Consider the following 23162-nt stretch of genomic DNA (forward strand, 5'->3'; position numbering starts at 1 on the left):
TGTTAGTACGAATGTTAAGTTCCGTTTTTACAAGTGGGGTGTAAAGTACGATTGGGGGTCTTGTTTATTTGTTTGTTGGGGTGCTGCCGCTGCTGCTGCTGTCTTCCGGATACATACCTAAGAAGAGGGAGAGTTGTAGGAAGGGACATTGCACTCTCGGGGTCAAGGCCCGGGCAGATCACAGCAGACGATTGCTATTAAGGGGCACTCTTAGGGAACGACCATTGCAGGCCTCGTTTTCCTTTACAAAAAAATGGGAAATGTGGGCAGATGATGGCCAAAGGCGAAGGGGAAGTTCTTCTCCTTTTCATTCATTTTTCTTTTTTTAGTTAGCGAAGATGAGAAAGTTAATCTGGGAAAAGCCCCCCCCTCCCCCCCAACTGAAAGCAAAATTGGAAAGTTCTAGAATGTCAAGAGGGAAGTTTAGGATCTTAGGTTACAAAATATAGTGCTTAAATAAGATAATGAATTTCCTGTGAAAGATATAATAGGCCTTTTTTCCCATAGAAATTAATTTGGATGGATTTAGTTCATACAAAATTTTAATCGGTGATGATTTTCGATAAAGAAATTTGTGTGTCTTGTAAAAATTTTTTAATGTAATGTAATAATATGTATATATAATCTAACTTTTAAAAAGTGTTATTAGCATTCAAATGTTTATAGGAGTTGGCTCTATATTTATTCACAAAAACACTGCATCGTATGAAAGTGCCAGGAAAAAAATGCATTATTTACCGGCATTAAACTCCATTAAATATTATGATAATTCAAATCAATATGTAAGATATAAAATTCGATTCGAGGAAAAAAAATGAGTAATTTCAACCGAGCCTATAAAACGATTATGAAGGTATAATTTTTTCTTAAAAGAATTTCAACTTTCAACCACTAAAATTTCATTATTCATAAACAAAATTTATAAAGCCTATTCGTTAACTTCAATCAGCATGGTATTTTATTATTTTCCTTAAGATTTGTTTCTGAATGAATTTGCAATTAACATTTTCGCTTGATTACAAGGAAAAAAAAGATTTTAAAATTAGAGATATTCAGAGCTACATAACTCGGCAAGTTTTGCTCGCAGAAAAGTGGAACTTTTTGTTCAATTCATTTATGGGCATTTTTTTGTCCTTTTTCCCCCCTTCTTTCTTTTTTTCCCCTCCGAATCTACATATTTAACAGGACCGTTAAAATCAGTCAATTATCATTTTCACTTTTCGTCGTTCAAACGAATAGTAGAAACCACACGGGCTGATATATAAGAATTAAGATTGATAGACTAGATATGCACGATTGATAAATTAGATACAATATTTGAAATTAGTGTTTGATATATTTAAATTTAAATGTAGTGGTAGTGATGTATAAAAATTTAGATTTCATAAGTTTTCAGCATATTTGTTGATTGAAATAACAAAAATTCTTTATGTCATTTTATTAATTTTTTTCAAACAGAACTTATATGCCCATTTCTTGTTGTTTAAAAACCAGCTATTAGCTACGCCTAGATTGGACACCAAGTACATATAAATTTTTAATTTCTCATTACTTTTGCAAAAATTATTTTGAATCAATTTTTTAAAAATTACTTTTAAAATATAATTCAAATATTTATCGTTTAAAATGTCATCTTTTCTTATGAATATAACTTTCGTGTATTCTATTGTCGTTATTTTTCCAATTTCGTCCCAAATCACACAAGAAACTTTTCAAAATAATTTCTCAAGATATTCCAGAAAACTCTGTGTGACCTAAGAAACCACGCGACAGAGCCACGTGCTGGAACAATCGTTACCTTTCTTTTTTTTTTCCCACAGACAGAAAATCATTTCATTAACCCGTGTAGTCTTTAAAACAATTAATTTGATCAAAATTCCAGAGAATAAGTTAGCGGAAAAGTGGTCAATCCACAGGATTGCAGGAGAGGGATGAGGGCAGTCCCAGAAAAAAAAACTTGCAAAAGATTTCACAACAAAGGCCGACCCCTAGTGCAACGACCTCCTCCAAAAAAAGTGAGATTTAATTTCAATCTCTCTCTCTGGGTTTCTCAAACTATTGCGCCTGCTGAAACCTGTAAATCAAGAAACTTCACCATAAGTGATACAGATACTTACGACATACCACAGCAAGGTTCATCGACTTCATCGGGCCAACCTAAAGAACTGTTGCAACCTTAACTTCCGTCCACCGTTCTCGCTCACCCCCTTGCTCTAACCTTTCACCTGTGCGTCCACCTCCTACCCCCGCCTCCCTTTTTTTCCTGCAAACAATGAAACGATTTTCTTCTAGGCTGGCCCACGTGTTACATTTGTTATGATGGTCCGTCCACTGTCCGACCGTCACCATCACGGTTTCGTTTCCGCCAGGTTCCAAACCTCCTCCCCTTCACCATCCCGTCAAGCGATCATCACTTCCCCCCCCCCTTCCCTTCAGCCCGATGTCGAGTTCAATAACCGGAGAACCTTGAAAATCAGCACTGGCCTGCTGACGGTATTCTTTTTCCACTTAGGTTGAGGCGGATGAATACCTGATATATCTGTAATGTGTTGTAAGGCAAAGGGTTATTGGACTTTCCAAGTTTTACAATTCAAATATTTGAAATCTTTAATGATTAACTGGAGTTGACAATTATCTAAAAAGTAATGTTTGTGATTTTAATTTAAATTTTATCTTGAAAAATCAAAATTTCATTAATTAAAATTAACAATAAAAAATATTAAAAAATTTAATTGATGCTAATAATAATACAAACAGTTTATAATGAATATAAAATTTAAAAACAACGGACAAACCTCCCCCTTTATATAACAAAATAATTCTGAGAAAAAAAATTTTATATATATTTTACAGCTTTAGCAAATATTAAGGTGAAATTTTAAATGAATGCTCTGCATATTAATAATATAAAAGCCAGTATCCAATAACATTCCGGAGGCACAAGCTGGTTGCCAAAGGCAACTAGAGTTCATATGAAGAATAATTGTAGGTTGCCTTACTTCTATAGTTTCCAAGTACAATGATTCGTAAAAATACTGTTTGTAGCAAAAACAGTGAAAATAAAATTTTACGAAGAAGAAAAAAAAGAATTTCAAAAATTTTATCAATAGCAAGTTAAATTATATTTTTGAAATATTATAAAATTTGAAGGAATGAAATCGTACAGAGCACATTATAAGACTAAAATAGTTATGTAATATATTATCATTATAAACGTACAAATAAATAAATGCTAATAACTTTTAAAACTTTAACAGACTTTTCTTACAAACGAAATAAATTATTCATTGTAAAAATGACTTGTTCGCAAACCATAAAAAATCTTGCAAAAATGTTTAATATTTTCCGAGAAGGTAAAAAAAAAAAAAAAAAATCTCCCACAACTTAAAATATGAATATTTTTTGTTGTGTCATGTTAGAACAAATTACAAAAGATTCTAATAAAACCTAATTAACGTAAGTTTGTCTGAAAACTTTAATTTAAAAAAATTTACAGCAATAAAAAAACCCTGAAACGAATGAATTCTAATAAAAAATTAAATAATCGATAAAATAATAAATAATTTCTCACTGAATCACTTACATATTTAATTAGTGTCAAGCATTTTTAAAAAAAATATTATTAGATTTTATAATTCTTATAATTCTGTTATAATTCTTTTGAATTAAATTCACAATATCACTCAAATCTATGAAAATAGTAAAAAGCTCATAGAAAATGCCATAAAACTAAAATAATGAAACTCATTAATACAAAATAAATTTACTTTTTAATAACTAATTCCGAAATCTTCCACCTGTAGGTCAACCACCCCTAATACTGCCCCAAACTATGTGCGTTAAGAAAGCAATAGCGGGGCTGCCCATCAGTGGAACACATCCCCTCTCCCCACCCCATTACAAAGCGTAATCCCCCATTCAAAAAAGAGGAGCATAGGGAGGGTAAAACGGGGGGGGGGCAGTTCGAATGGAGGTCAATGCACCATTGAGGAAGTAGAGATTTGTTGAAGTCGACTTTTTTTTCATATAGGTGATCTGGGGAAATCACCTGTTTTTTTTTTATTTGGGAAGAGGGGGAGGAACACGTGCGAACTGGACCAGGAAGGAACGGCTCACGTGACCAGTGAAAGTGCTTAGAGAGGAGCGTATGCTCACTTACTAGAGGGATTAACGGATTAAAGAGGGTTGGGCAAAAAGGAAGGCCATTTAATGAACATAAACATACAAGAAAATAATATAAAAGAAATGCAATAGCGTACTTTTATTACAACTACCTTATCGGTAAAGTAAAAAAAAAAAGATGGCACAATGGCAAGTGATATCACTGGTATAGCACGAAGCATGTCACCTCTATAGAATTTATAATGATTCTCATTAATTATTTTATTAATTAATAACACCTGGACTCTATTAGTAGCTTAATGAACTAAAATAAATAGATTTTTACGGACATTTAAAGAGTGAACGTTAAATTTTTCATTTATTAATCGTAATATTAAAACTTCAGGAAGATTGAAAATTCAAAGTGCTTAAAAAATTAATAATTTGAATTCACAAAAAAAAATTAATTTTTAAAAATTTAAAAAGGAATTATAACAAAAGGGAATCAAATTCCATTAACAAATTTTGATATCCTTTATTTATAATTTAAAAAAAAGATTTTTTTTAGATATTTTCTTACGTTCATCCTTTATAAAAAAAAAAGGTCGTGATTTTTTTTTTTTTTTTTTGCACTCTTCTATTTCGGAGACTAATGTAAACATTTCACATTTAAACAGAAAGCTGCCACTTGAATTAGCAATATAAAAACATACAATTACACAACCTCAAGAAATTCATTTACACTGAATAGTAACCACAAATTAACAACAATACAACAGAGACATAACAAAACTATGAAACATAATAAATTAACCCAAGTTACCTTTCTACGTCATATAAAAATAACAACACGCGTCTAATCAAGACGGTTTTTATAAAGACAGAACGATTTTTTTTTTAAATAATTCTTTTTTTAAAAAGTACTGAATGGCAACCTTGATTGCATAAAGAGTGGGAAAGAGAGGTTTCGAAATACGAAGACCTTCAGCTAAATGTGGATCTCTTCAGGGCTCGCTTCCAAAGTTCGCTTTCTTTCTTGCAGTTAACCTCGAAAACGTTTTCCTCTGCGTTCAAGAACAATCACACATTAAACACGACAAAACGGAAAGTCACTGAAGAATTGGGGGGAAAATTATGCAATAATGCATAAGAAAATGCGTCGGCAAGGACTCTTGGGAAGGCCAGTGTCAAGAAATTTCGAAGACTATTTATTGTTCAATCCAAGGAAGGATTTTGCAACAAATAGGCTTAAGAATCTTTTTTAAAAAAAAACCTTTAGATAGGTGAAGGCTTTTTCCTACTAATTGTTATTTTTCGATGCGTAACAGAATGTGATATTTGATGTAATAAATACCACGTAACGCAGTGATTACATTTTAGAGAAAGCGCTATCCAATCCTCAGACATGGTCTTACTAAACTACACTAAATTAACCAGACGTTTCAAATTTGATTAAAATGCACCAAACTGGTCCGTTTTTTATTTAAATTTTTCAAGGGGTTGACTGTCTACTTTTGCATATATGTAAAAGCGATAGATCAAAAATACAATGATTTAAATAAATTAAATTTGATATGTAATATTGCGATCAAAATTGTAGTTCAACGTCCAATGCTGGTTTCAGTTGTTTGGATAAAAAGTTGTTTAAAATATATATTTGGTTTTCTGGTACTTGCGTATTAACTGCATCTCGACAATTAATCGCCAAACAAAATCGCACTCCAATTAAGTGTAACATAATTATTGTTCGCCAATGGGATGCAATTAATAAAACAAAAACGCTGGTTTTCTTTAATATATTACGAACCAAATAACTCTCATGTTATGTAATATTGTTGTATTTGTAATACTTGTACTGTAATACTTGTACTTGTAATACTTGTGTATGCGAGAAAGTTTTGGGAGACCATGCCGGTTAGTTCTATATGCAGTTGAGCTCCAATATCTACGATTAATTGGAATCAATCCCAATTCGGATTATCAGGTAACTGGACAATTAGCGAAACAAATTAGATTAAAAAAAAAAAAAAGAGAGATTTGAACTTCTAGTCCAAAACATAGTACCATGATAATGTTTTAAACTAGAATAGTCTATCTTTATTTCAATTTAAATCATTCGTAGCTATACATAGATTCGAATCGAAGATCATTTTACTGGTCATTATCATAATTAGAAGCTATTTGAAATTTAACTTGATTTGATTGATTAATTAATTTGACTGTTGGTGTGTGTTTTTTTACTTACTTTTTAATATACAACAATTTTGAAAATTTGCATATCTATGTGTTGTCGATGATAATGCACTAACAATGATTAAATATTTCAATATTTTTGGAATTTAATTATTAATTAAGTTAGATTTTTGCTCTATATTAGCGGTGTTAACATACAGTTAATTTGAGGAACAAAACTATTTTAGGAAACCATAATATTTATTATAATGAATAATACGTATATATTTAAAAAAAATTATATTTAAATCATTTTTCGTCATAAAAAGAACAAAGATGTTGAACGAATTTAAATTTTTGGAATCAGAATAGAACTTGATTCCTATTATTTTGCATCTAAATCATTTCAAGACCAAAAATAGATTTGTAATCTTAAGAAAAAATTTCCAAAAATATTTCAACTGTCAGTATTTTATTAAATATAAAATCCAAACCAAATAATAAAATAAGAGCATGAATTATTTATTCATATAATAAATTAAAGCAATTTAAATTTTAAATATATTCCCAAAATTATAATTTCATATTTTGATTTTAAATGATTCTGTGACTTATTTTAGCAATTGAATTTTTTTATATATATATTTTCGCTATTCAAAAATAGCTAATCAAAGATTTGCTATGATATGGCGAAAGATCGATTTTTCAAAAACAATACACAAAAATTATCAAAAGAAAAAATAATACTTTTTTAATGAAAAGAAAATCTCCTTGTATCATGGCAAAAAACATAAGGTTTTCAAAGTCTTCCCTCAGAAAACTATTTGAGAAAGAAAATTGTTTAAAATGCTTTTAATTTCACCCTAATATTACAGAGACATTTTATATACTGAAATAAACAAGAGTCAAAAAATGCTAAAATGCAGGGGGGAGGGGGGGGGACCCAACAAACTTCAAAAAAAAAAATTATAATATCTTTAAAATATCTTATTGAATCTTAAATTAGTTTCTTAAACCATCAAAGTTTTCATCGAACATTTTACTTAACTCTCTTTACGGAAAAAAATTTAAACTCGGTAACCACCATTACGACTGTCTGATTTATTTGGTTACATTTTAAGCCGAATTAATTCCCTGAATTACTTTCCACATAAAAATAAAATACGCTAAGCGTTATTCGAAGAAGAGGACAAAGTGTTGCCATGACGACGGCGTGTGTCAATGTAGGTCAAGTACATTGACACCGAAGCCACATGAGGCAAAGTTTACGGCCATATTCAATAGATGGCGCTCCACCACAGGCGCGCTATAACGAATCAAAATAAAAAATAACCGAAGATAGTTAATTCATTGTATATTAATTATTATTATTATTATAAGATAGCAACAGATTCCAAAACAACATATTTTTATTTAAAAACTGAGAATAAAAATGATTAAAAGAAGTAGAAATTCCTTGTTGAATAAAAATATTAACAAAATTTACTTTTGTTTATTAATTTTTAATGGAAATCTATATAATTAATTTGAAAACAATGACACATATGATTATTTTTATACATTAAATAATTCATATTTTTACAAATAAAAGTTTGGGTAAACAATTCAAAATCTAGAAATATTCTTCATTAACTAAAGCATCAGAAAAAAACAATAAATTAATTAAAGATGGGTTCTAATCACATTTCTGTGTCATATGATTAAATCTAGACTTTATATCGCAATTTTGGACGAAAACCATAAAAAAAAAAAGATTTATTAAAATTAGATTATATTTTTCTCAACGAGCAACAGATGGCAGTACCGTTTCACTTGGATTCAAATGAGATGCAAATGAAATCAATCAATAGTCAATAATAAATGGAAAAACTTTATTATTACTAATTTATAGCTCTAATATTTTAAGGAGTATCTAAATGGCTCTAATAGTTAATTTGCAAGTAAAGTTTACTTCATTGCTATTTAAAAAATCTTCGAAATTTCTAAAAAACGTTATTAAATTATTGAAAAATGTTGTCAATATATTTTATTGTTAATGTCCATATTAGTTAAAAATTAAACTTATACAATTGATTAATTGAATTTCTTTTTGTCTTTGTTTTTTTTCATACATTTTAATTCACAAGTAAAAAGACTTTTAAATCAAAAAATGTTATTTAAAAAAATCTTTATTAATAAAGAATATACTACATATAAATATTAAGAAAATTCAGAAAGGTATTAATCGATGAATGCCATTTCTATAAAACTGAAAATTTATTACCTATTTGGGATATTTTGGGAGCATAAAAATAATAATGTAATATACCTTTATCTATTAATTAGTACACAGAATGATAACTGACAACAGCAATAAAGTAATTATGATTACTTGTTCATATCATATATTCTCATAAGTCAATAAAATAAACTTCAGTTCTAATCTCAAATTATTTTCTGTCGTTATCGTTAACATTTTTAACATTCTTTGCGATTAAAATACTGATTGGAAAGGGGGATTAGACAAAGGAGAATGATCGTTAAAATATGTACTTAAACCAAACACTGCTGCATGCTAAAAATTTGATAACCTACTATGACATGAAATGATAACATATGGCATATTTCTCACGTTCATGAAATGCAAATAAAAAAAAACACAAAAAAAACAATGACCTTGAACGTCCTATAACTTTATATTAAATGAGTGAAAAAAAAGGTATAAAAAATTTGAAACAGCTTTATCGAACAAAAATGATAAAGGGCTAACAAAAGCACTATACAGAAACACACTTAAGCTCTCATAAAGAACACATGGATATCATGAGATGGTGCAAAAATAACAAAAGATTATTCCACTTTAGCACCTAAAAAAATTAGTTTCGAGTATAAAGTGACCTCGAAATTATCACAGATGTGTCTTTGGGTTAATGCACCACTATTTTTTTTCTTAGGGTTAATGTGTAGATATCAGTAAAGTGAATGCACTCCATGGCCTAAAGGTTTCTGTGATGCAATGCTGATAAAACCTTTGAAATATTCTTGTTGCTATGAGAACTGCACAGGTTTTATTGTTACATGGGAAGGGAAGAGTTGAATCTCTTGAAAAAAATGACTTTAAAAATTAAGAGAAGAACAATAAAAATACTTATACTCTAAATAAGATGTGCAAACTTCATAAGTTAACTGATTTGTTTAAAAAAAAAAAAAAAAAAAAATCAGAAAATTCTGGGGGGGAAAATGGAAATATTTTCTAGAAATTTTTCGAAAAATCTGAATATTAATGATTTTTTTGCTAAAATTTCAAATTAAACTTTTAAACGGAATGATCAAACGATTTTAGCAAACATCTACAATAAAACTGTTACAAAAAATTCCTGAATCAGGAATTGATTTCTCCTATAACATTTAGTATAATTATTCGAAGATTTGGTATAATTATTTCACGTTTCTTCTTTCTTTGATGGCCGTGTTATAACAGTGATAATTATATCTATATTACAATATTAGACTGATATTTCTAAATAATATAGATAAGTAATAATATAAATATCTGTTTGTAACCTGGATAAAATAGAGCAACAAACTAATAAACCGAGAATTTTATATTGGAAATTTTTCAAATTGAGTGGCTTATTTGTATTATCCATGAAGATGAGAAGAAAAAAATGCCACACAAAAAAAATCAAAATTAAAAATAATATTCGTGGGAAATTAAGAAAACAAAATCGTTTTCTAATTCAGTAAAACAATTCATTCATTTTGAAAGCATTTCGCAAAATTGGGAAAATAGTTGTTCAGTGCTGTAATTAAAAATAATTTTTTGGAATCTACCTTGAGAATATATTACGCTAACATCTTCTTATATCATCTCAGAAAAAAATAAAACTTTCTTAGAACAAAAGGTTTTTTTTTTTTTTTTTGCGGAGAAGAAGATATATATAAAAATAATGCTTATATGCTATTTATTTGCTGGAAAAAGTTACTCACTTATTGACTCAAGTCTACTTTGCGTTCACCAGAAAAAAAAGAAGATATAGTTTTCAAAATTTTTTCACAGCGATTTAAAAAAAAAATGTTTTGAGTAACATATAAAAATGCTAACTTTTTTCGAATTAAAAAAAAAAAAAAGAAAAAGAAAAAATGAAAACATTCGATAAAAATTATTAATAACATACATTATCAACTTGGATAGAATAACCTGTAACACATCCTTTCGTTAATCCTCCTTTTTTTTTTTTTTTTTTTTTTTTTTTTACAGAATGCGAAAGGATTTTACTTAATACTTTAAAGGATTTTAATAATTATTTTCATTAGAAAACTAAACAAAAAGATACCAAAAACTATAATAGCAAGGAAGTGTATGTAAAAAGTTTGTTTTGTTTTTAAATTATTTTTTTTTAACGTTTATAAGCTTTTTATATTTACACCTAACAACCGAAATTAAATAATAAAATATCTTTTGCTGCTTATAAGTTAATCTATCATAAGCAGATAAATTAACATATTAGCAGCAGACGATAAATGAACAAAATGACACTTTCTCTACTACTAATTATGCTTGTACAAGTTTATTTTAAAAGTAAATAAAATATAAAAATTTCTAAACTAGAGGCGACTCAGTTAGAGGTACACAGCTTTTATTTTTCTTGGAACAATTTCATTCGAAGCCAAATGATTTTCTTTCGATTACGGATGTTAGCAACTGACTTCCAGACTTGCAAATTGGAAGTACAGGATACTTTTTCAGACACTGCGCAGTCAGTACAGCAACTTAGACCACTGCAGCAGCCATTTTATCCCAATGACGTCACGAGCAGCCGATCCGAAATCCGAAGTAGCGTTTTCTTCTCCTGGTCAAGGCCAAGGACACGCCAGAGCTGCTGATGAGTCCCGGATGCCAAGTGACACGCACGGCTGCCACTTTTGGCTGCTAAGCGCTCTTTCGTTTCATTTGCACAAAAATGTGCGGAAAAATACGTCTACTGCTCGAAATAAAGAGTAGAAGTTGAACATTTTTTTTTCTGAGCTTATGAGGTGGGGGGATTGCCTTTTGAGTTATAAAGTAAGCTTCTAATTTTAATGATAAACATTCGAAAAATTCTTGAATATTCAAAAACGTTAAAGAAATTTTATGTATACTGACAATTTATACGTATTTATTATTCATTATTATATTTTAATTAAAAATAAAAATATCTTTCAGACTTTAAATAACATCATCCAAATAAAAATTTTAAGTTTTCTTAAAATTCGAAAATTTAAACATATTTCAGAAGAGCTGAAATCGTGAAAAAATAGTTATACTCTTTTTATCCCCTTGATAAATGCTATTTTTAAGATGCTTTTTTATTAATTTTTTTTAATTTATTGACTGTATTAATAATACATTTGCGAGATTTTAAGAGAAAAAGTAAAATTTAAAAAGAAAAATAAATGAAAATATAATAATTATCTAGTTTTGTGGAATTTATATACATCACAACACATATCCGATTTCAACAACAGTTTCAATTAGGCATCCTAATCAAATTACCTATAATGCCATATCTAAAACATTTTAACGAGATATTAATTTTACTGATCAATAACTAATCAATGATATCTTCTAAAAATGGCCACTTAATCAAAACGAAATAAAATTTCTAAGTCAGAAGTCACCTCTATGCAAACAATAATCACTCTAAGATAGATAGGAGAGGGGTGGGGGGTGATCAGTTAGATTAACAAAAACTCATGAAGAGAGAGATATAGTTCAAGGTTATGCCTCTAAAGATAGCGATTATTGATTTATTTTTAAGGCTTCCATCCTGAGTGCGCAATTTTTAGATGCCCATATCAAGTAACGCTGACTTTATCGTTTGGTAAATTTAAAATAAAAGAAAAACAAAGTTGAAACATAGTCGCAACTTTTTCATTACAAAGAAACATTTAGAAAACATATCTTGTTCTGATTTAAGAGGAAAAAGCTTAATCGAATGCAATTACGCAATTTTAGTAATTATCGTCTGCAAACTGATATTTATTCATTAAAGTACTGAATCGTCTGCAAAACAATGTTTTTTCATTTAAGTAGCTTTATAACTACTTTGTATATTTAATCATTAATAATAAGCCAAAGAAAAGCTCTCCCTTTTAAAAAAATTATTATTGTAGAAACTAAACTAGAAAATATTTATTGTTATAGGGACTATTCCTGCAATGCATTCATAAATTAAGCGGAAATTCCATTAAATTTGAAAATATTTTATTTCAAAGTACTAGTGATGGTTTTGAAGTGATTTTAGTGCAAGATATTTTAATAAAAACGAAATTTAATATTAAAATTAGAGTAAATAATTATTTGTATCAAAGAATTAACCCTATATAGAAGAAAATAATAATTAGTTTATTACAGTTTTAATAGAATGCATTTATGAAAAATATGTAATTTTGGATTTAAAAAAAATGACGGAACATGAAATATTACTCCTCATACAACTGTGTTTCTTTTAAAAAAAATTGATAAAACGGCAAAATAAAAATAAAAAATAACAGATTTTGATAAATTTCACATTATTTTCTTTTTTTAATATACTGCGCAATTCGTTATTCTTATAGGTAAAAGATAAAGTTGTTTACGAAAAGAATTGTTGCCAAAGAGAAAATATCGCTAAATGTACTAAAATATATCACAAAAACATGTTTTTAAATTTAAAAATTTGATATGATTGTTAAAAATTGAAGATTTTGAAACCAATCATTTGAAATCGCAATATATCAATTTCAAATAACTATTATTTTACATATTTCGTTAAAAAAATTTTACGTTAGTACAATTTATTTATAGTCTAATTTTGAACAAAAATAAATTGATAAAAAATTCTAATATTCCAGAAAAATGAAATAATTCAATTAATATCTGAATTTGACTCTGAAAACAGAATTTCACTCAAATGATGCAATCACTTTTTTCTTGCAGACGATTTTCGCGGAAACGTTTGAATTTGAACATTCGATTTGTAATCGAACACATAATAACTCTATTTTTATTCGAACACCTGAATTTCTCGATTTTTCATAAATGAGACACCAATTGTGTAACTAGAGCGGAACGTTTCCCAATCTTCGGCAAACATCATTTGTTTATTTTCCAAAAAGTTGTGAAATTCCGCAAGAATGTCGCAGACGATCCGGAGATTTTCCAGACAGTAAAGGGGGAGGGAGGGGAGAAGATAGAACGAAGGGATACTTGACTTTGTCGGGACATTGACGGTGCACGTAAATATCTCATTCAAGGTTAATGCAAACTTAGACAGCAGTACGTCAGCGTGCAGACACTGTATCAGCAATTGTGAATTATTGCTGTACATAAAAAAAGGGGGGGGCAGAATATACGACACGTGTAAAAGTTATTGTGATTGGCACAAAAAAGTATTGAGACATTAAAAGCATTAAAGAAATTGTAACTATTTTGTAAATATTGAATCAATTTAATAGATCATTGATAGAATAATAATATAGAGAGATTTAGCAAAATAGTTCTTTTACGGAGAGAATTACGAACTTTCGAATAACTAAATGAATAAACATGGCCGAAAATTCATTTTTTATGTTTGAAAAAAAATGATTATTTATGAATTTTATTCTTTCTTCTACAAAATACAGAAAATACTATAATCATCAAAATACACACACATATTTTAAATATCTTCAAGACCGAAAAATATATTCCAGGAATTATGTGTATTTGGGAAAACGGTAACACAAAAATGCAGCCAGGTATAAAAGAATAAATTCGATTTGTGGCGGGGTTTTCACATCAAAATTGTAAATTTCTATCAAACTGAAGTTAAATTCTGTCACCATACTGTTAGTCTTCCCTTCTGTTTACGTATGAACAGGATATCTTACAAATGTAGTGAGCGAGATGAACGAAATACTGCATAAGATTTTATCAATAAAATCCTAAATGTGTATCAAAATTTGGATCAAATCCATCATCGGATTGAATCGTCTGCCAATCCACAATGCATTTGAAAAAATAGAAGAGAAAACATTCGTTTGCAACTCTATTATTTCGTACCAAAAATATTAACAAACGATTCGTTAAATTAGAAATAATAATAACAAAAATTGGAAAGAAATACAATTTTAGAAACAATTACTTCTTTCAAATGCGCCATATAATTAATGAATGGGTGAAAAATTCACATTATAGAACACAAAGCTGTAAGCAATCACATGACCTATGGATGACGTAATTTATACTTTTAATCGGCTTAAGGGTATATCCAAAGCCCCATAAAATTAAAGGTCATATTGAATAACTTTCAATAACACATAATTTTGATAACTAATGTTTAAATTTTAATAAAATATATAACAATATTTTTAACTGCATTGGAATCGTGGTCAAAATTATTTATCTTAGATTAAGGGATATTCTATCCTTTATAGCACAAGATTTCTTATAAAGGGAGCTAAATGTTATTCAGACTAAATGTTAATGCAGAACCATAAAAATTAGGCCTCGTAGGGATTTGCTAGAAGGCGACTTAGATTTGACCAATGAGGCAAGGAGAAATCATAGCCATCTTAAGTGGTCAGTGGTTAGAAAAAAGTACCCAATCTGGGAAGCTTTGGATATAAGGGGACGGGCCAAAAGGGCTCAGAGGAGGGGTCAAGCGGTGAAAAAATCAACAATAGATTGCTTGAATCTTTGGGGCGACGTACTTTCTCACAACGACAGTTGAAACGTATCAAACTGTGCATATCAAAACAAAACTCAAAGAAATTACGATACAATCAATTAGTAATATATAGAGAATAAGATACCTATATCCAGATTATAATAAATATTTTTAAAAATAAAAAAATATATGAATAACTTTATAAAAATTAAATCGTTACTCTATTTTTTGGAATGTTTTTAATGTAAACTAGTAATTTTTAAGACAAAAATGAGAAAATCTAGTTACTTTTTTTTGTGAATATTATAAACACAAATTAGTGCATTTATGTTATTTCTTTTATTAGTTTAAATTAAGAACAGTCTATTGTAATTAATAGTCAAAAAGATGTTCTATTAATAAGTAAGTGACATATTTACAAAATGAATAACCGCAACCGTACTTTTTAAATTATTAAAAAAATATATAATATAATTCTTGATATTTTATTTATTTTCGTATCCGAATCTTAAAAGTTCACGTAACAAAATATTTATTATACATGTGCGCAAACGATAAATAAAAAAAAAAAAAAATGAGAGATAGCTTGACGGATACGGAACAGCTAAGGCTGTTAACCTTAATAAAAAAAAATAGAATACTTTATTTAAATTATTTTTTTAAACCGAAAATAGAATTGAATCTTGATTTCAACTTATTTATATTCACACTACAATCTAAGAATATGCTCGCCTGAACGAAAGGAAACATTTATTATTTATTATTTGTGACAGCAGACGATAAATGAAAAATCGGATCCAATGCCACATTACCCTACCTAAATTATTTTTTTTTAAAAATGTTATTCAAACTTTTCAAAAGGATTTAAATAAATAATCTCATTTTCCCATTAGATGCGCAATAAAAGGGGAGACATTGCCAGACTTGAAAAAAAAAATGCTCGCGTGAGAAAAGTATTTGTTTGGTGCGCGCGACGCAATGCGAGGCTGTACCAACACACGGATTGAATGCCACCCTTGACCTTGTGTTAGACATCAGAAAAGAACGTCAAAAGGCAGCAAACCTTGAAATAAACATAAAAATTTAGAAATAAAATAGAAATGACCTTCCACGCGCATAAGGGACGCGCTGGCTGCATTCCAAAAAAAAAATGAATAAGGGAAAAAAAAAATCGTTATTTCTTTGGGTTCTGTGTTTCTCCGATTTTCTTATCCCGTTACTAGGGCGCAAGAATGTTGAATAATTTTAGTGACGAAAGTAAAGGCAAAGGTTTATGTGAGCGCAAATTTGCAAATAGCTAATATCTGGCTATGATTTTAATTCTTTATAAAAAGAAAATATTAAGAAGTGCTGATTTTCATTCTAAACTGTTTTAGAAATTGTTGGATATGGAGTAGGGTCAAGTCTGGATAAGGGACAGGAAAGCAGGATACATCCATTTAATTCGATTCTTGTGACTTCATCATTTACACATCACTTTCACTTATCTAAATTTAACAAATAAATATTTTGTTGGTACATCTAAAAAAATGGCTACAACAAAAAAAGGGGGAAAAAATGAATTAAAGTGGTCCTATTGTTTCAAATATAAATTCTGTAACAGGAAAAAAATATGCAAATCAATATATTATATTATATACTGACAATATATAATACACTGATGATATACGAGTATGAGCGATTCTTTCTATTACAGACGGTCGCTTAAAAAGGAGAAATATATAAAACATTTTTCTTTTGACTTTACTCTTAACTGTATACCTACGCAATATTTTTTTAATGCGAAATTGAAATTCTGTTATACACTATAAAAAGAAGCTTATGTTTTTTTATTTTTATTAAATAAAATAAATTGGGGGGGGGATTGTTTAACTGCTAATTTTTATCCAATATACCTATATGATACTTAATTCTTTTATATAAAATAATGACTTTATATAAAAGAGAAAAATCAGGGAATGTTAACTTTTATAAATGGGACACCCGAAGAAAATCGGAAACTTTTTGCTTAATAATATAAGTCTAGGAATAATACATTTCCAAGTAACAGTCTCACGTAGAAGAAATTTCCATAAAGAACGTAAACATGGATTTCCGGGCCAGTAGCATAAGGTATGAATAACTTATAATATCTTTATAGGATAATTTTAAACTCATATTACGAAATGGTTTAATTTTTTTTTTTTCATGTTTGTTGATTGGATTGCATACACTCAAGACCTTTAGTGCTCTAAGAAAAAAAAAAGGGGGGGGGAGGGTCAGAAAATTCTTTAAAATTCAAATATGAAAGAATGTAAATTTTATTTCTAGCACAATAAACAAGCTTTTAAAAATATCAGAAAATAATAGTTTTAAATCTCTTAAATCGTGTATATGAAAGAAATTAGAAATTACATTGATAAATATATATTTTTGTGTTTACAATCAATTAATCTCAAAATGAATTTTTTTACTAGCTAATATTTTCCATAGCTCAATACAATTAACATTTATTAAAGGTTTGTATAGAAATAAATGATAAATTCTTTTAACATAAACAGATTATGAAATTTTGTTTTTCGATATAACAATAGATGTCATTTCATACCGTCGCTCGTATAGGAATTTCGATTTTAATATTTTTAAAAATCTTTTAGTAAATATTCATTAAATCTCAGTTTTTTTTTTTTTTTTCTTGCTTTGCAGAATTTTTTTAATTAATGGGTTATGGATTTTCTTTCCTTCTTTTCTTTTTTCCAATACAGAAAAAAAAAAAAAAATTATCAAAGAATCATTCTTCAATGATAAAAGTGAAAACGAAGTATCATATTTTAATCGAATTTTTTTTAAAAAAAATCTGAATAAAAATAAAAGAAAAATATCGCATCAAATCATTGTGTTTTCCATTATTAATTTTAAAACAAACTTTATCTAGAAATTTACTTAATAATAACTGGGGTAGCTATATTTCTAATTTGTATTATCAAAGTACCTTGCACTTTCCTGTTCCATAAAACATTTTTTATTTAAAAAAAAAAATCCAACATTTATTAACCACTTTTTGGCAACTAATTAAATACTCACCCGGATGATTATCACGTGGCATGGCTTCAAACATCAACAATCCCAAAATCTGTCAAGCATGCCGAGTGAAAGAGAACAAGGAAAAAGTGGAGCTTTCGAACAAACTACTCGAGTTCTAAAGACTTCACGTACACATTCACTAGACAAGGATTTCAAGATAAGTAGGAGGGGGTATTTAGCATTTTAAACAAAAGGGGAAAAAAACGAGTGAAAGAAGACATAGATGAGACCCGCAGTATACCGTTATGAGCGTGAAACCACGTGAAAACCATTTGGCGACGGATGAAGCCGTACACCAGATCGTTTACGGCCGACCTTGATTTCGAGAGGGTGATTTGGCGCGCAGAAATTCACGGCGCATGCCGTTGCTGAGGGTTCATGTTCTTCTCTTCGAATTTTTTTTAATTCATTTTTTGCCCCCTTTACTTGTCAATTTATAAAAAAAATAATAATTTTTAAAAAATCAAACGATTTAATTTTTTTTCTTGGAAGTCTTTTTTCGAGGGCAGAAATTTACCAGACGATTTTTTTTTTTTAATCATTGACATAATCAACTAGTTGGAAAAATAGAACAAATATCGATATGAGAAAAAGTAAAAATCATCTGTTCAAAATCAAACAAAATTCTAAGCAAAAAATTTAATTTTTTTCCCTTCGTCATCTTCTCTTGCAGAAAAAAAATAATTAAACGATTTTTTATAAGTATTTCATGACTTTTTTTTTTTTTATTTGTGGTTAAAAAGAACGTTAAATAAATCGAAGCACGAAAAAATATCTAAGAAAAATACGAACTAAAGACCCTTTTACCCTTTGTACTCAGAAAAGTAATTCGGTGCATAATTAGTCACCTATTACAAAGATTTGTTTATTGATCCGAAAAATAAATATATCTAATTGTTTTAAGTTGAATTCTCCCATTTAATTCATTTGCATCTTCTTAATATTCTGCATGTATTTTTAACAATCTAAATTAAATAAATAAATAAAATATCAAACCGTCTTGAATGGTGAATGAGAGTCAACTATCCGACGAGTGCAGAGGGTTAATATTTTATAAACGAAGTTTTTATATATAATTTTTTTATATTACGTAATTAACTGCTTAACTATTATTCTGACCCCCACCCTTCCCAGTGATATCATATCTGTGGACCATTATTTGTTTCAAACAAAATAATAGTTTATATAAAAAAATTTTACCTGTCTCTTTTTATAAAATTAAGAAATTATTTTTTTACTTCAAATTTATACCATTCTCTTCTTTTGGAAATATTTGTCAAACATTCAATTATCTATTTATGCAACTGGAACTGTTCTATAGTTAATTTTTGATTGCAGCTGTGTGTGATGAAATCTTTGGGTGTTGTTCATGAAATCGATTGCTTTCTTTCATAACAGTATGAATTTTAGCTTTATAGCATAAAAGAGCTATAATAATAACAAGCTTGGGCTCTTATGGCATTATAATTTTTTTTCTCTTCTTTTCATCATATTTTGTGCTATAAAAATGAAATAAAGACCATGTGTAGCAATTGTATTACCTATCTTCTCTTTTGGAAAATAAATGGCGATGCTTAATTAGGTACGCATCCCATAGTGCCCTGCGATTGTAAATAATGAGACGAGATACTATTTTGAGGTGTGCGCGCGTGTGTCTTGTCTTTTGTGTTTGTTTTGTGTGAAATGTGATAATTAATGAAATGTTCCCGAAAAGATAGATCCTCTAGTGTTCACTGCATGGATCATAATGATCTTCATTACACCACACTTTATTTATTTATTTTTTTGTCTTTAGCTTGGATGGACGAGGCTGATGCCATGTTTTTGTTCATTCAAGTTGTAATATTGTGTCGTACATCATCAATTAACATGAAGAAGCATGTATTATGCACAATCTTATCAATTGAGCGTCATCAACAATTTCCATGCATAACTTTTTTTTATGTACCATCAGTTATTATATATTATCGTGCATCATGTACACGTATCACTAACTGTGTGCTGTTAGCAGCATTTAACAACAAAATATTAGGTATAAATGGATCCATAAGTGTAATTGGAATATCCATATATATTATATATATGTAATATTATTTTTGTGAAGTAGAATGCAGTTTGAAGGCAATGAAGATACTTTTAATTTCGTGACGTCGTTTTATTTCATTTTGAAGAAGCAAGCATATGTACAAGCGACGAGCACACAGAACGACACAGAAAGGAATGAGGAAAAAGCTCTTGGACATTTTATCCCTGCTCTTATATAACCTATGATTTTGATAGGGAAAATACTTCTTTACAGTGCTAATGTATTATGAGATTTCGATAGGGATTTTCGTTATACGGGTGGACAAGGTAGGGGAAACACAGGGAGATTTTAAAAAAGAATTTGCTTGATCAGCGGTATGTTATCTTTTCACGCGTAGTGTGGGAAAGTTAGATTTTAGCTGATTCAACAATTTAACAAAGCTTCTCTTGAATTAATTAAGCAGAGACAGTGGAATTGGATCACGAAATAAGAGAATATTTTAGAATGAAGTTACTATGGGCTAAATTAAGATGAAGTTACTATGAAAATTAATTAAATTGAAATTAGAGTTAAAATATCATTACATATATGTATATGAGAGAGAGAGAGAGGAACCATTAACATAGTGCTAAAATTATTTTTGACAAAAACCATTTTTTTTTCTATATTTTTTGAAAAAAAAAATTATAAATTCACGATACATTTATATTCCTTTGAGATATTAACTTATTCCCTTGCATATTACATGTGATTTTTTTTTTTTCCGGAATCGAGATACAGATAATATGAATAAAAAAACTGTGCAATTAAATTCCTTCCAAAATTCAAATTATTATCACCATTTTACAATGAAAAGTCTCATTAATGTACTTAATGATATTTAAAAAAAATTATTTCAGTAATGTAGTTTTGTTATTTTCAAATTCATAGCACTGTAAAATGAATACTTTACTTTACGTAGTCAAAAAGTCCGTAATCAATTAATCCAAACAGACAACAATCAAAAACAATTAACAACAAATACAAGAGTTTAAAATCACTGACATGTTTGCAAAAACATGTAAATATCACTGACAAAAACATTCGAACAACCCCAAACCCAAGTATTCAACCAAAACCAATTACACTTATTTCTTAACAAGCAACAATCCATTGTGTCCTAGTTACTCGTGTACCAACCAGATGGCAGCACCAGTACCTACCACGAGTCGAGCGAAAGTGAACGGAACTGAGGAGTCACACTGACATACTTTCTTGTTTTTTTTATATCTAGTTCCCAGTCGGGATCAATGAACGCGTGACCTGATCATGATTTCACTTTTGCTTCCCCCTCCCGTCACTTTCACTTGCGATGCAGGAAAACCGGTTTCCTTCCTCTAAAAAGACTGCACCACCCGTCCTTTCCTATGAATATGATTCCACGCAAAATAATAATAAATGCAACAGAAACCTGCATGCGATTTTTCCACCATCCTGCCTGCTTGCCTTTCTTTGTTCAGGGTGGTGCAGCAGTAAAATATTCAAATGTAAATGGTGGAAGACAAGGTTACAGTTAGACGCTGGATTTTCGCGTGAGTAAATGGCGGAGTAGTAACCTGTTAAGCGCTCTGTTGGGCACTCGAATTTTTGTTAAGGTCGGATTTATGTTCGGAATGTGTGAGCTTGCTTCTTTATATTTTCGAAATCTTCCAAGTTGCTGGAGTATGTAAAAGGCAGATAAACTTTATTTCAGTCAAGGCTTCAAAAATAAATAGAAAATGAGTTATGTATATCCTTCACCCAGTTGACAAATATACTGAAAAAAGAAATTGTTTTGCGAGAGATAGAATTAGATATGTAAACATCTTGGAATAAATATTGTTCAGATATAAATTTTAGTTTGTCTAGTCTCTGTTAATAATAAAGGATAGTCTCTCTAATAATAAATAGTAATCTAGTCTCAGCTAATAATAAATGTGTTGATACTCTATAGAGCAGACTGTTTATCTCATAATCATTAAATTCGGCATAGATATTTTTTTTTGAAGAGGGGAAGTGAGAATGCGTACTTTAATACGATTTTATTTAAAGTTTTAATTAATAGAAGATTAAACGATATTGGTATTTTTCCACGATAGCTTCCGAAAATATTATTACGGAGGACTATTTTTTACACCATATCATTGTTTTTTAAAAAATGGCTTTTTTAATTACATCCTGAACATTAATAGTACTTTAATTTATTTATTTGCATAATTTTTAATACTTAGTCTCATAGTTTCAAATATTTAAAAGCTCAATTTCTTTCCATTGTTAAAAGCTAAGAAAGAAGAATTGATAGTTTTCTGCTCAGCTTACCAGAGAAAACAGAAAGTGAAGCTGTAACGTCATTTAAGAGATCTAAGAAATATAAATAAAATTAAACGCAACTAATATTCCAGGCAAAGAAGATACTCTCCAAAGGAAATTGTTATTCATAGCGTCAATTATAAAATCGGATTTTTCTCCTCTCAACTTCTATGATCAGCTTTATTGCTTGAGAGATGAATGCGATTTAAATATTTTCCTTTTTATCAAAGGAGTTTAAAACTTGATGAAGCGCCACAACTATAATATAGAACCAAATACCAAATTTCATTTTCTTTTTTGTTGTTTTCTTTGATTATTGTATACATTCGAGCAAACAAACAGACAGTCATTTTGTCTTTTATCAGAATTCAGTAGAAAACTGGACTTATAATTTTGGTGTAAAATATTATAAAAAATCACCCATCTTAATTATTGAGCATTCAAAAAATAGGCAAACTAACAGCCAACTGTCAGACAGACTTGGCACAAAATTTGCCATTAATTCTGAATTTTAGAAGTAAAACAATGTAGATTTTTTAAAATACAAATATAAAACGATAGTAAAACTGCAGAACACGCCAAAAATCACTGACAAGATATACGCATTTATTTTCATAAATTTTTAACTAATTGCTTTATTTAGAAGTCTTCCTACAACAAGCATAGAACCAAAATATTCTAAATACTCTCATTTAAAGAATGAATGAATGAATGAATAAATAAATATGAAAGAGGAGATTAATATTTCTTCGAATAATATGTGTTATAAAAAAAACTAGACACAAATTATTAATACATTTTTAATTCTATCACCTGTTTTA

At 28.9% G+C, this 23162-nt stretch overlaps 1 protein-coding gene across 2 annotated transcripts in view; it reads right to left on the reverse strand.

Moving 5' to 3' along the window:
- The window catches only part of LOC129971104 (nuclear hormone receptor E75-like), a 137994-nt gene that overhangs the window by 79379 nt on the left and 35453 nt on the right, over positions 1-23162 (reverse strand). Inside the window, exon 1 of one of the 2 annotated variants that reach the window (XM_056084584.1) lies at positions 17988-18125. The exons of the other annotated variant lie outside the window; for it this stretch is intronic. Within the exon in view, the coding sequence (XP_055940559.1) occupies positions 17988-18021 (34 nt within the window). The 5' untranslated portion in view covers positions 18022-18125. Of the gene's footprint in view, positions 1-17987; positions 18126-23162 lie in introns of those variants that run through there. 2 annotated transcript variants of the gene reach the window in all.

Source organism: Argiope bruennichi, chromosome 6 (genome assembly GCF_947563725.1).
Source record: "Argiope bruennichi chromosome 6, qqArgBrue1.1, whole genome shotgun sequence".
NCBI lineage: Eukaryota > Metazoa > Arthropoda > Arachnida > Araneae > Araneidae > Argiope > Argiope bruennichi.